This window comes from Eumetopias jubatus, unplaced genomic scaffold (genome assembly GCF_037043125.1).
Source record: "Eumetopias jubatus isolate StellerSeaLion01/CBP00866 unplaced genomic scaffold, mEumJub1_p1.0 scaffold_7, whole genome shotgun sequence".
Classification (NCBI taxonomy): Eukaryota; Metazoa; Chordata; class Mammalia; order Carnivora; family Otariidae; genus Eumetopias; species Eumetopias jubatus.
In genome coordinates this window covers 33,725,388-33,740,413 of record NW_028274813.1, presented here as the reverse complement: position 1 = coordinate 33,740,413, position 15,026 = coordinate 33,725,388, and the positions used below count along the sequence as shown (strand labels likewise).

General features: G+C 38.5%; 1 protein-coding gene across 3 annotated transcripts in view; it reads left to right on the top strand.

Annotated features, from left to right (window-relative positions):
* Nucleotides 1-15,026, top strand: part of GPHN (gephyrin) — a 626,989-nt gene that overhangs the window by 550,226 nt on the left and 61,737 nt on the right. For all 3 annotated transcript variants that reach the window (XM_028101094.2, XM_028101105.2, XM_028101100.2), the window contains 2 exons: nucleotides 753-811; nucleotides 1,856-2,009. In XM_028101094.2, the coding sequence (XP_027956895.1) occupies nucleotides 753-811; nucleotides 1,856-2,009 (213 nt within the window). The remainder of the gene's footprint in view (nucleotides 1-752; nucleotides 812-1,855; nucleotides 2,010-15,026) is intronic.

Below are 15,026 nucleotides of genomic sequence, written 5' to 3'. Positions count from 1 at the left end.
AATAAATAACATTCTTCTGGGCTGGCTATATAGTAAAATTTGGGCATGCTGAGAAACAGCCACTTCTCTTGATCTGGGATTGTCTTTTCAGTCACTTTCCCACATGTAAGGCTTATAAAATTCAACTCTTGGCATACAGATCACACTGCCTGCTGTTAAAACTGTCCAACAGATTTATTGGCATCAGGGAAGCCAGCAGAGCATTGAAATCCAGAACACATGCATCCACAGACTCTGCCAGATGACAAGACACAGTTCCAGTGTCACAGCCCATAAATGTAAAATTAATGATCACCATTAATTTACAGACACCTACTACCAGGAAAACTGTAAGTCCTTCACTGAAATTTCTGCAGACATTTGGGAAACGTGGCATGATTCCTGGGAACAGAAGAGATAGGTTATCTCCATCCACATTCGATGTATCTATTAGGGTGGCCATATAGATATATCTTTTATTTTCCCTTGAGAATGCTACTTACAATATAAGATCCAGTATTTGAAGTGGTACATTTTTTAAAAGCATGAAAATTATGAAGAAAATTTTTATTTATTTACAAAAAATTTATTGGCATCAAACCTAGTTTTTCAGGAACCTGTGATAGAAATTTATCATGTTCAAAATGTGTACCAAATGGTTCTGTTTCTCTATATTTGTATATATTCTGGACCTATCTGAGTAGCTAAATTGTATTGATCAAAATTCTGTTAGATTATTCTGTTCGAAATTACATGACTTGCTTTTATTATAGGGCACTGAGGAACTTGAAGTACGAATTCTGGTGCAAGCTCGACCAGGCCAAGATATCAGGTAAATTCATAATGTATAGAATGTGTAGCCAACTTTTGTTTCCACGTGATCATAAATTCAGGAGAGCATGGCTATTGCAAATCCACAGCTCAGGTATTTAGCCATTAGTGTTCAGGACTTTTAACAAGTAGCAAAATGATTTTTCTTAATTCTACAGCTCATGTCTACTCTGCCTACTTTTTCATAAACAATAAAGGCAAATGAAATAGTCAAAAGCAACATGAGAAAGAAGTAAACTCATCCACAGTTAATCCTACTTCTAGATAATCCAGAATTATCCAACTCCACCCCTAGATACTGGTATCAACATAGATAATCCCAGAGTTGAGTTTTTATGCAATTAGCTGATAGCCCCTCTTCCACTGACTACCAATAAGAATAGAATAATCTGCTATTCTTTATATACAAAGATGAGACTACTGTCTTAACATAAGGAGTGCATATACTTTAAATTATTTTTCTTACATTGGAATATGTTTGCCCTGATCCCATCAATACTAATTTGCTCAAATGTCCTTATGACAAAGCTACAATTCTCACGTCCCTATAGCAAGAAGCCAAGTTGACTGGACTTCTGTGGCCATAGACCTGTGCCAGCCTAAGTTGTCCGAATAGAAATTACCCCTGTGACTATAACTTCATCAATGTTATTCTCCTCACCTCAAAGCTAACATGCTAAGGACCTCTTATCATTAATGCCACTAGATATTTTCATATAAATTCTTGCCTTTTATCAAAGAAAGTTTGTGGTTGGTATTTTTTTACTGTAATTTAGTACAAAGCAATTTGTAAAATAGTTTTCAAATGTGAAATAACATATTCCTTAGCAATAATGGAAATCCTATTTCTCTCTTCCATTGTGTGATTTAAATTTTTTTATTAAAAAAGCATAGAGTTTTTAGAAGCTTTTTATTTTATTATTCTGTTCCTGCCTCATCTCTTGACTTTTTTCTCCTCTTGAATGTCCTCCTTCTTTGACACTGAAGTCAGTTGAGAAAATATTATTCTTAATCATACTGTTTATGGTTCTGCTTTGACTTTCAGACCCATTGGCCATGACATTAAAAGAGGGGAATGCGTTTTGGCCAAAGGAACCCATATGGGCCCCTCAGAGATTGGTCTTCTGGCAACTGTAGGTGTCACAGAGGTTGAAGTTAATAAGTTTCCAGTTGTTGCAGTCATGTCAACAGGGAATGAGGTAAAAAAAAAAAAAAAAAAAAAAGTGGGGGGAAGGTAGAAGGGGGAGGTAACTGGACTTTCAGGTAAAAGTCTTTTTGACTTCTGTGTTGTAAATAGAACATTGTGGATTATAGATTTTACCACATACCTGTAACAGGGAAATAATAAATTGGCCTCAGGATAGTTCAAGTACAGAAGATAAGAAGGAGGAAGACTAGAAATTACATATTGAGAAATGTTCCCTTCCATTGATTAGAATAAACTATTACAACCAATGACCTTTGCACAGACTCGGTACATATAAACAAAGAATGTTGACTGCTAGCTATAGATGTTCAGCTATGCAAATTTAGTGCTCAGGCTCTTAGGACAATGAATTCTACCTACCCTGCTGCTGAGATGATGGGCCATCTCTGTGTGGGAAATAAATCAATGAATTGGGATACAATGGTTAGCCCTTCATCTTCCTGGAAGTTCCATGTGATCCTTAATCACCAGGAGGAATTTGATAATCTTTTCTCTTTTTCTCCAAAGATAGCATCTCTAGTGGCATGCTTCTCAATATGTCAAATGTCATTTCAGCCCTGATTTAGGATGGGGATTTAGTCAATCTTTCTCTGAAAACTTTTGAAAAATTTCCTGTTCCATGTTTTGCTTAGGTTATACAAAAAGTCAGAGGTTCTAACCAAACTGGGAATATTAAAAAATGGATCTACTGGTAATTCAAAGCCTAAGAACAGAATCAGAAACTATTGAGATTTTTTTAGACCTTTAGACCTTACTGTTTTTTAAAAGATTAACAGGATTTCTTTTTTTTTCTCTCTTTTAATCTCTAGTTTTATTCTGAAAATAAGCCATTTATTTGTTATCATTATTTTTAATTTCTTAAAGTCTTGGAAATGAACATTTTCAAAGGTCTCTCCATTACCCTTATAGTTCTTTTAGAAAGGGCAAAAGAAAAGAATAGAGTATTTGTTTCACTAATGGAGAGATGAATCAGGATTCTAGACCCAGTATTGGTGTACTGGTCATTCCCTAAAACTATTGATTGACCCAAAACATTCTTTTCAATTGATCTACATAGTGAAGATTTTAATATCCCTAGGACCAACTGACACTATGTTTAGCATTGGAAAGAAATTCTAATAAACTGATTGACTTAATGAACTATTCTTTTTTTTTAAAGATTTTATTTATTCATTTATTTGAGAGAGCAAGAATGAGAGAGAGATAGAGCACATGAGAGGGGGGAGGGTCAGAGGGAGAAGCAGACTCCCCGCTGAGCAGCAGGGAGCCTGATGCGGGACTCGATCCCGGGACTCCAGGATCATGACCTGAGCCGAAGGCAGTTGCTTAACCAACTGAGCCACCCAGGTGCCCTTAATGAACTTGTGATGTATTTATATGCTTTGTGCATCTAAGTGAGTTCATGGGGGTTGGGAAAGCTAAAGAGAATGAGCAAATTCATAAATAACTAGTTATTAGGCAATTTTGTTTAAGCTATATTTCTTGTATTCTTCCTAATGTTTTTGTAGGGCTGGACTGTAGTCTCACCTATCCTTTTTAAAGCTATCATACATTCTGTATTAAAACTATTTGCTAGTGAAAGAAAAGTGATGGAGTAAGACTAGAGATGATACTTACATCATGGAATCTAAGGAAGAATTTGTAGTCCTAGTTTCCTGCCTCCATAGGCTTGATTATCCTTGGAGAGACTTTGATAGATGCTATTTTCTGTGACTTACTGTATTTATCATAGTTTTCCAAGGGAATAATGTTTCTAAATCTCTAAATCCACAATCTAAAATAATGTTTCTAAATCCATAATCTCTGGTTCCATATAGCTCGGCATTCCTTCCCTATTTCCATCCAAAGTTAGCTGTTATTATGACTCTCTATAATTGTATAGTTTAGCTCAACAAATGTTTGTTGGGTACCTCTATGCCAGACATTATACTGGAAAATGGGGATAAAAGAAATGAATAAAATGTAGTATCTCTTTTGAAGGCTTGAGATCTTAGATAGACAGAAAATAATAGGAAAAAATTATTTATTTTCAGAGAGGCCAAAAGAAATTACACTTGTCTGTTAATGTGGCAAGTCTATAATTTAGTCAGTCACAGCTCAAGCTCCCCTTAAGTGCTAACTGATTTCCCCTGATATGAGTAGCTTCACATATGTCCACTTTTGAATCCAGTGTCATATGATAGTAAGCAGAACAGTGGCCTGGGGCAACCCAAAGAATGCCATACAAGATGTCTGTGTATACTGTCTTTAAAACCTGCCCAGTATTTTGTGACTACATGTGTTTATTTGGAATGCGGGAATTATATCAAAATTGGGGAGGTACAGTTGTGAACTAAAACTAATACAGAACAGTCGATGTAGACATTTGTTGGTTTCAGCAAACTGTGTATGTTAACACTTAGGTAATACCATCCAGTAATTACATAACTGTGGCATACATTTCCAACTTCGTGTATTTGTTCAATAAATATTTATTAAACATCTATTACATGTTGGAATGCCCATCAGGGATTATGTTAACTAAAATCAGACTTATAAGATGTGAATACACTATATCATGAACCAGTTTATTTAGAAGGATTTTCTACAGCAAACTCAGTGTCCAGCAGGGCTGCATCAGACTTTCATCTTCAGTGGAAATAGTCCTCTTAATCATCTACACAGCCATCCAAGAGCTATTCTCTTTTTTCTTCAAGTGACATTCAGGTGCAAGGGAACAAGAATTATACTAGGAGAGTATAGGAGCCACCAACTTAGAAGCATATCCTACATAAGAATCAATGTTTCTTATAACAGTCTTAGACAGCTTCCAGGGTCCCTATGAGGGAAATGTCCAGATACAAGTGTCACCATATTCACAGAAGCCCAAAGCTGTCACTTCCCGCTAGGTATTTATAGTTCCTTTATAGTTCCTTCTAGTCCATTTGCAGGTTACCAATCGCAGATTATTTTTGCCATAAGAAATGCTGCCTAGTAACAAGCTGACATTTCATCTTTATCAAATTTCTAGGGGAACAGAACTAGAAAGTTAACCCAAGCTCAAATTTGTCCTTAGAGATGGAAATGGGTTTGGTTAACTCTTTACCCTCACATAAGAGGATGCATTGGCTGTAGAAAATTAGAAAATAATAATAAAACTGACTACAAGTTATTCCGCTTTTTATCATCACCATGCACTGGCAATTCTAAGCAAAGTCAGTGATAAAATATGCTCCACTGGGGCAAACCATTTCCACCACTCCTCCCCATTTAGTATGCTACCATACTGATGCTAGGTACTGTTCTGACTGCTCAGGATATAGCAGCAAACCAGACAAACAAATTCCTTATTCTTACAGAATTTATATTCTGATGGAGGCAGGGGAGGGGAGATAGTCAATGAACAAATAGTGGTAAGTAGTATGAAGAAAAATAAAGGATAAGATGATAAAGACTAGTAGTAGAAGAAGTATATGCCAGATATTACCTGTTGAAGCCTACCCTGCATCAGTCCTTTCATACTCTCCCCTATACAATAAGGCTGGAAGGCTGAAAACCCAATTTCCTAGGCTCTCTTTCCAGCTGTGGTCCTGTTAGGTTTTGTCATTGGAATGCATTAACACAATATTAGAAGTTGGAAAGAAGTTAGCAGAAGTATAAGCTCCTCAGTCCTCAGTAACATCACTTTCCCCCAGCAGCCCTAGGGACAGTGGTGACTTCCTGATCATTGGAGACACACTTTTCTCCTTTTGTTTCTCCAACCCTCTCAACACATTTGTAACCAATTCCCTGTATTAAATCCTTTTTTCTTCCACTCCTCTTCATATGAAATACCTAGAGGATTTGGTTTTCCTTTCCAGACCTGAGTGATAGAGTCTTCTGTTTTATATAGGGCAATCAGGCCTCACTGATGAGGCAAAATTAGAGTGGAAATCTGAAGGTACTAAGGGTGGTGCCAGCCATGTGAGGGGAATTGAGTTACAAGCAGAAGGAACAACAGAGACAGAAAAGCCCTGAGGTAGGGTGTATGCGTGTCATGTTTGTGGCTGAAGTTTAGAAGGAAAGGAGCAAAGCAAAAGGAGGTGAGGTTGGGGAGGTAACAGAAATAAGACCATTCTATTCTAAATAGTTTTGAGAAAGGGAAACATAACATGAAACATAATGTGTCTTAAATTTTTAAATGTTTACTCTGGCTTCAATATGGCATGGCATATAGGAGAGAAAAGGAAAAAAGCAGGGAGACTAGTTAGAAAGACATATAATATCCAGCAAGAGATTTGGACCAGAGTGGTAGCAGTGGAGATGGTGAGAAATAATAAGGATATATTTTGAAGGTAAAGCCAACAGGTTTTACTAGTGAATTCAAAGTAGAATATAAAAGAAAGTGAGGAGTCAAGATAAACTGCAAGGTTTTGACCTGATCAATTCTAAGGATAGTTATCACTTACATAGGTGAGAAAAATTAGGCAGCAGAAATCGGGCTTCTGTTTTGGACATGTTAAGTTTGCTATACTTACGGAGGAGGAAAAGATGGTGGAGGAATAGGGGACCCTATTCCAACTGGTCCCCTGACTTGAGCTGGATATCTACCAGACCACTCTGAACACCCACAAAATCAGCCTGAGATTTAAGAAGCTATATCTGGATCTCTACAAACAGAACATTGCAGGTGGTTGGTTTTGAGGTATGAAGCAGGGAGCTGTGATTCCATGGGCAGATACCAGAAGATAAATGGAAGGGGGGAGGGAGCCTTTGGGATCCTGCTTCCCGCGCTGGGGACAGGGCACAGACTTGCAGACCGGTAGCAGGGGGGAAAGGAGTTTAGGGCAGCCCCCCAGACTGAACCCTGGAGCTGCTGGGTCACACATGCAAACTGGGGGCAGCTGGCAGTTTTAGAAGTACAAAGAGCAAAGATGTGCCTGGACCTGGAAGTGACAGCTAAGAGCGCTGCTAAGGGGTGCACAATCCAGGACACTGCAGTTTCTAGCAGCACAGACAGAAACAGAGATAGTGTGGCCTGGAGAGCTCACTGAAAAACAGACTGCAATCTCTCTATCTCTCTGTTCTGAGGCAGAGGGTTGGAAACAGTCTCTTCTGCTCTGACTCTCGGAAGAGACTCGGAAAGCCACCAGAGAAAGCCCCCAGAGAACAAAAGCCCCCAAACACCAGTTTTCACGAAGCCCATCCTCCCCCTCCCCCACAGGGGGCAGGGCAACTCTGCCCAAACAAGGTTGCCTGAGTAACAGTGAGTCAGGCCCCTCCCCCAGAAGACAGGCTGGGAGAACAAGAGGCTGACAACCCTAAGGTCCCTATAAAACAGGTGCATCTTGCTTGGGTTGTGGTCAATAATTTAGACTCTGTACATTCCCTCAACCACCCCTCAACAGAATGACTAAGAGGAGGAACTCCCAAAATAGAGACTGTGACTTCTGCCACAGGTTTACAAACGGATACAGATATAACCAAGATGTTGGAAATGGGCTTCGGGTAACAGTTATGAAGATGATACTAGAATGGAGAAATCAATTAATGGCAACATAGAGTCTCTAAGGGCAGAAATGAAAGCTGAACTGGCAAAACTTAAAAATGCTACAATGAGATCCAATCTAATCTAGATACTCTAACAGCTAGGTTAAACTAGGTAGAAGAACGAATTCGTGATCTAGAAGACCAATTGATAGAAAAGAAGGAAAAAGAGGAGGCCTGGGAGAAACAGCTTAAAATCCATGAAAACAGAATTAGAGAAATAAGTGACACGATGAAACGTTCCAGTGTCAGAATTATTGGGATCCCTGAAGAGGTGGAGAGAGAGAGGACTAAAAGACATATTTGAGCAAATCATACCTGAGAACTTCCCTAATCTGGAGAATGAAATAAACAGTCGTGTCCTAGAGGGAGAGAGGACCCCTCCCAAGATCAAGGAAGACAGACCAATGCCCTGGCATGTAATAGTAAAACTCGCAAATCTTAGAAAGAAGGAAACCATCTTAAGGGCAGTTAGGGGGAAAAGATTCTTTACGTACAGAGGGAGAAACATCAGAATAACCTCAGACCTATCCAGAGAGACCTGGCAAGCCAGAAAGGGCTGGCAAGACATATTCAGGGTACTAAATGAGAAGAACACGCAGCCAAGAATACTTTATCCAGCAAGGCTGTCATTTAGAATGGATGGAGAATTGCAGAGCTTCCAAGACCAGCAGAAACTGAAAGAATATGTGACCACTAAGCCGGCCCTGCAAGAAATATTATGGAGGGTTCTATAAAAGGAGAAAGACCCCAAGAGTAATATAGAACAGAAATTTACAGAGACAATCTATAGAAACAAGAATTTTACAGGCAACAGGATAACAATAAATTCATATCGTTCAATAATCACTCAATGTGAACGGCCTACATGCTCCCATAAAATGGCACAGGGTTGCAGATTGGATAAAAAGACAGGACCCATCCATATGCTGTCTACAAGAGACTCATTTTTTTAAAATTTACTTATTTATTTGAGAGAGAGAGAGCACGAGAGGAGGGAGGGTCCGAGGGAGAAGCAGACTCCCCACCGAGCAGGGAGCCTGATGCAGGACTCGATCCCAGGACTCCAGGATCATGACCTGAGCCGAAGGCAGTCGCTCAACTAACTGAGCCACCCAGGCACCCCTACAAGAGACTCATTTTGAACCTAAAGATACATCCAGACTGAAAGTGAAGGGATGAAGATCCATCTTCTATGCCAACAGACCTCAAAAGAAAGCTGGGGTAGCAATTCTTATATCAGACAAATTAGATTTTAAGCTAAAGACTGTAGATAGAGACACAGAAGGACACTATATCATTCTTAAAGGGTCTGTCCAACAAGAAGATCTAACAATTGTAAATATCTACACCCCCCAGCATGAGAGCAGCCAACTATATAAGCCAACTGTTAACCAAAATAAAGAGTCATATTGATAATAGTACGTTAATTGTAGGAGACCTCAATACTCCACTCTCAGCAATGGACAGATCACCTAAGCAGAAAATCAACAAAGAAACAAGAGCCTTGAATGACACATTGGACCAGATGGACCTCATAGATATATACAGAACATTCCACCCTAAAACAACAGAATACTCATTCTTCTCAAGCACACATGGAACTTTCTCCAGAATAGACCACATACTGGGCACAAATCAGGTCTCAACCAATACCAAAAGTTTAAGATTATTCCCTGCATATGCTCAGACCATAATGCTTTAAAACTGGAACTCAATCACAAGAAAAAATTTGGAAGAAATTCAAACACTTGGAAGCTAAAGACCACTCTGCTCAAGAATGTTTGGGTCAACCAGGAAATCAAAGAAGAACTTAAACAATTCATGGAAATCAATGAGAACGAAAACATCAGTCCAAAATCTATGGGATACTGCAAAGGCAGTCCTAAGGGGGAAATACATAGACATCCAAGCCTCACTGAAAAACATAGAAAAATCCCGAATTCACCAACTAACTTTACACCTTGAAAAACTAGAGAAAAAGCAACAAATGATGCCTAAGCCACGCTTTAGAAGAGAAATAATTAAGATTAGAGCAGAGATCAATGAATTAGAAACCAGAAACTCAGTAGGTCAGGTCAACGAAACTAGAAGCTGGTTCTTTGAAAGAATTAATAAGATCGATAAACCACTGGCCAGACTTATCCAAAAGTAAAGAGAAAGGACCCAAATTAATAAAATTATGAATGAAAGGGGAGAGATCACAACTAACACCAAGGAAATAGAAACAATTATTAGAAATTATTATCAACAACTATATGTCAATAAATTAAGCAACCTGGAAGAAATGGATGCCTTCCTGGAAACCTATAAGCTACCAAGACTGAAACAGGAAGAAACTGACAACCTGAATAGGCCAATACCAGTAACGAGATTGAAGCAGTGATCAAAAACCTCCCAAAAAACAAGAGTCCAGGGCCTGATGGATTCCCTGGGGAATTCTACCAAGCATTCAAAGAAGAAATAATACCTATTCTTCTGAAGCTGTTTCAAAAAATAGAAACAGAAAGAAAGCTTCCAAACTCATTCTGTGAGGCCAGCATTACCTTGATCCCCAAATCAGGCAAAGACCCCATCAAAAAGGAGAATTTCAGACCGATATCCCTGATGAATCTGAACTCCAAAATTCTCAACAAAATCCCAGCTAATAGGATCCAACAATACATTAGAAGGATCATCCACCACGACCAAGTGGGATTTATCCCCAGGATGCAAGGGTGGTTCAACATTTGCAAATCAGTGAATGTGATAGAACATATTAATAAGAGGAGAGAGAAGAACCATATGGTCCTCTCCATTGATGCAGAAAAAGCATTTGACAAAATACAGCATCCTTTCCTGATTAAAACTCTTCAGAGTATAGGGATAGAGGGAACATTCCTCAAGTTCATAAAATCCATCTATGAAAAACCCACAGCAAATATCATCCTCAATGGGGAGAAGCTGAGAGACTTTCCCTTGAGATCAGGAACACGACAAGGATGCCCACTCTCGCCACTGTTGTTCAACATAGTACTAGAAGTCCTAGCCACAGCAGTCAGACAACAAAAAGAAATAAAAGGTATTCACATTGGCAAAGAAGAAGTCAAACTCTCTCTCTTCGCAGATGACACGATGTGGAAAACCCAAGAGACTCTACCCCCAAATTACTAGAACTCATACAGCAATTCAGTAATGTGGCAGGATACAAAATCAATGCACAGAAATCAGTTGCTTTCTTATACACTAATAATGCAACTGTAGAAAGAAATATTAGAGAAACGATTCCATTTACAATAGCACCAAAAACCATAAGATACCTCGGAATAAACCTAACCAAAGAGGTAAAGGATCTATACTCTAGGAGCTACAGAACACTCATGAAAGAAATTGAAAAAGACACAAAAAGATGGAAAAACATTCCATGCTCCTGGATCAGAATAAACATTGTTCAAATGTCTGTGCTGCCCAGAGCAATCTATACCTTCAACGCCATCCCGATCAAAATTCCAATGACATTTTTCAAAGTTCTGGAACAAACAATCCTAAAATTTGTATAGAATCAGAAAAGACCCCTAATCTCCAAGGAAATGTTGAAAAAGAAAAACAAAGCTGGAGGCATCGTGTTGCCTGATTTCAAGCTCTATTACGAAGCCGTGATCACCAAGACAGCATGGTATTGGCACAAAAACAGACATATAGACCAATGGAACAGAAGAGAGAACCCAGATATGGACCCTCAACTCTATGGTCAAATAATCTTCGACAAAGCAGGAAAAAATATGCAATGGAAAAAAGACAGTCTCTTCAATAAATGGTGCTGGGAAAATCGGACAGCTATATACAGAAGAATGAAACTCGGTCATTCTCTAACACCCTACACAAAGATAAACTCAAAATGGATGAAAGACCTCATTGTGAGACAGGAATCCATCAAAATCCTAAAGGAGAACATAGGCAGTGACCTCTTTGACATCGGCCACAGCAACTTCTTTCAAGATACATCTCCAAAGGCAAGTGAAATGAAAGGGAAAATGAACTTTTGGGACTTCCTCAAGATAAAAAGCTTCTGCACAGCAAAGGAAACAGTCAACAAAACAAAGAGGCAACCCACAGAATGGGAGAAGATATTCGCAAATGACACTACAGATAAAGGGCTAGTATCGAAGATTATAAAGAACTTCTCAAACTCAACACCCAAAAAACAAATAATCAAGTCAAAAAATGGGCAGAAGATATGAAAAGATGCTTCTCTGAAGAAGACATACAAATGGCTAACAGACACATGAAAAAATGTTCATCATCATTAGCCATCAGGGAAATTCAAATCAAAACCACATTCAGATACCACCTTACACCATTTAGAATGGCAAAAATGGACAGGGCAAGAAACAACAAATGTTGGAGAGGTTGTGGAGAAAGGGGAACCCTCTTACACTGTTGGTGGGAATGCAAGTTGGTACAGCCACTTTGGAAAACAGTGTGGAGGTTCCTCAAAAATTTAAAAATAGAGCTACCCTATGACCCAGCAATTGCACTCCTGGGTATTTACCCCAAAGACATAGATGTAATGAAAAGAAGGGCCATATGCGCCCCAATGTTCATAGCAGCAATGTCCGCAATAGCCAAACTGTGGAAAGAGCTGAGATGCCCTTCAACAGATGAATGGATAAGGAAGATATGGTCCATATATACACTGGAATATTACTCAGCCATCAGAAAGGATGAATACGCAACTTTTACATCAACATGGATGGGACTAGAGGAGATTATGCTAAGTGAAATAAGTCAAGCAGAAAAAGTCAATTATCATATGGTTTCACTTATTTGTGGAACATAAGGAATAGCACAGAGGACATCAGGAGAAGGAAGGGAAAAATGAAGGGGGAGGGAATCGGTGGGAGAGATGAACTATGAGAGACTATGGACTCTGAGAAACAAACAAGGTTTTAGAGGGGAGGGGAGGGGGGGATTGGTTAGCCCAGTGATGGGTATTATAAGGAGGGCACGTACTGCATGGAGCACTGGGTGTTATACGAAAACAATGGATCGTGGGTCACCACATCAAAAACTAATGATATATTGTATGGTTATTAACATAAGATAATAAAATTTAAAATAATAATAATAATAATACAGGTGAGGGGTGCCTGAGTGGCACAGTCAGTTAAGCAGCTGGCTCTTGATTTTGGCTCAGGTCATGGTCTCAGGGTCCTGGTATCAAGGTGTGTAGGGCTTGCACTCAGCGAGGAGCCTGCTTTGGGATTCCCTCTCTACCTCTGCCCCTCCCCCCCATCACTCACACACCTGCACATGTGTGCTCGCTCTCTCTCTCTCTCTCAAATAAATAAATAGATCTTTAATAATAATAATAATAATAATACAGGTTAATCAAAGTGGAATTCTAAAAAATATTTAAGTAATCCGGAGGAAGGGGAAAAAAAGAAGGAAAGGAAAAAATAAAACAAAAAAGAACAAACAAAATGTAAAATGGCAGATGTAAGCCCTAACGTATCAATAATTACATTAAATATAAGTCGTCTACCTAATGTGTAATACCCAAAACTGGAAACAGCAATAGAAAGACATGAACTGTTGCTACATGCAGCAACCTGGATGGATCTCAATGGTATTATGCTGAGTGAGGAAAAAAAAAATCTTAAAAGTTTACACATTATATGATTCCATTTATATAACATTCTTAAAGTGACAAAATTATAAAGATGGAAAATGTATTAGTGGTTCCCATAGGTTAGGGATGGAGAGGAGGGAGAATGTGACTATAAAGGGATAGCATGAGGGATATATCTTTGAGGTGATGAAACAGTCCTGTGTCTTGATTTGAGGTGGCAGGTTACAGAAATCTACATATGTGTTGAGGTGGAAAAAGAAGTATACATATACCTTATACCAATGTCAGTTTCCTGGTCTTAATATTATTCTATAGTTATATAAAATGTAACCATTGAGAAAACTGGGTGAAGGGTACTGAGACCTCTCTGTACTATTTGCATAACTTTCTGTGAATATATAATTACAGTTCTGAATGAGCTGGTGTTAAAACAATTTTTCTTTATAGATTTATTTATTGGAGCACCTGGGTGGCTCAGTTGGTTAAGCGTCTGACTCTTGGTTTAGGTTCAGGTCATGATTGTGAGATTGAACCCCACATTGGGCTCCATGCCAGTGGGGAGTCTGCTTGGATTCTCTCTCTCCCTCTCCTTCCCCTCCCCCTGCTCATGCTTGCATGCTCTCGCTCTCTCGCTCTCTTGCTCTCTCTCTAAAATAAATAAATAAATCTTCAAAAAAATAATTCATCTTGTAGGGGAGGAAAAAAAATTTTTTTCCTCAAGCCTTTAATGTCTCAAGTTCTAAATTTTGTTACCCCTATAACAAAAGACAGATTAGCAAGAGAAAAGACATACACATTTATTTAATATAAGTTTTATGTGACATAAGAGCCTTCATAAGAAAATGAAGACCTGAAGAAATGTTAAACACCAGCCTTTTTATATTAGGTTTGATGAGTGGAAAGTCATGGAAAAAGGTAATAGGATAAAGGGTATGAGGAAAGTATAGTAAACTGAGGGAAACAGCAAGGCTTGTTCATTCAGATTCCTCTGAGTCCCTTCATCTTCAGACATAAGAATGCTCCTTTCCTCCAGGCATAGGGAGGGCACCTCTCACATGAGGGTTTTATGACCTGCTTAAGGAGATCAGAAAGTCCTTCCTACACATGCCATTTCTCAAATTCGTTCAGCTTGAAACATCCAGTGTAACAGTTGCCATATTTTGGGGTAGCATGTCTTGGACCTCATCAGCCTCTTTTCATAGACACATTCCATATCATCATTCTCAGACTTAGATGAACACAAATTTTGCTATCTTGTAGCAAAACCAGGAAAGGAAATTGAGAAGATTAAAATTAAACTAGAATATTGTTCTAGTATAATTTCTTACATACTATTAAAGTCAAGACAGTTTTTAAACCAAGATTATCAAATCAGTCTAATTTGTACAAAAAGTCATCATAATAGAAATAGAATGTGGACTTTTTTCAAATACAATTTGTAAACCTCTGTATTTATAAACCAGATTCTTAAATTATGTTTGGAAGGTCCAAATGTTCTTTTTTCTTATAACCCAGTAACCAAGGCAATTAGTTTAACTCTCAATTAAAACTTTTTTCCCAGAGTTTAATCAAAAGCTATTTAGAGTAAGAACATGCTCCATTAGAGGTTATAATCTGACTTTTTGCCCCTCTCTTTGTGTTAGATCTGTTTATCTGGACTGTCTGAGTATTTTTTTTTTAATCTGCGTATTTCTAAGGTGTGTCCATAATGACTAGAATTGGTTTTTGATCAATTAGTGAATTGAGTTTTCTAGAAATGGGAGAAAGAAAAGTAGGAATGTATAAGGGAGCTGCTTGCAAGGGATATGGAAAGAGTTACTAACCACTATAAAAGTCTAATTATCCTCCCTTTGCAAAGAGAGAAAAGGTCTTAGATGCAGACAAACCCATTTC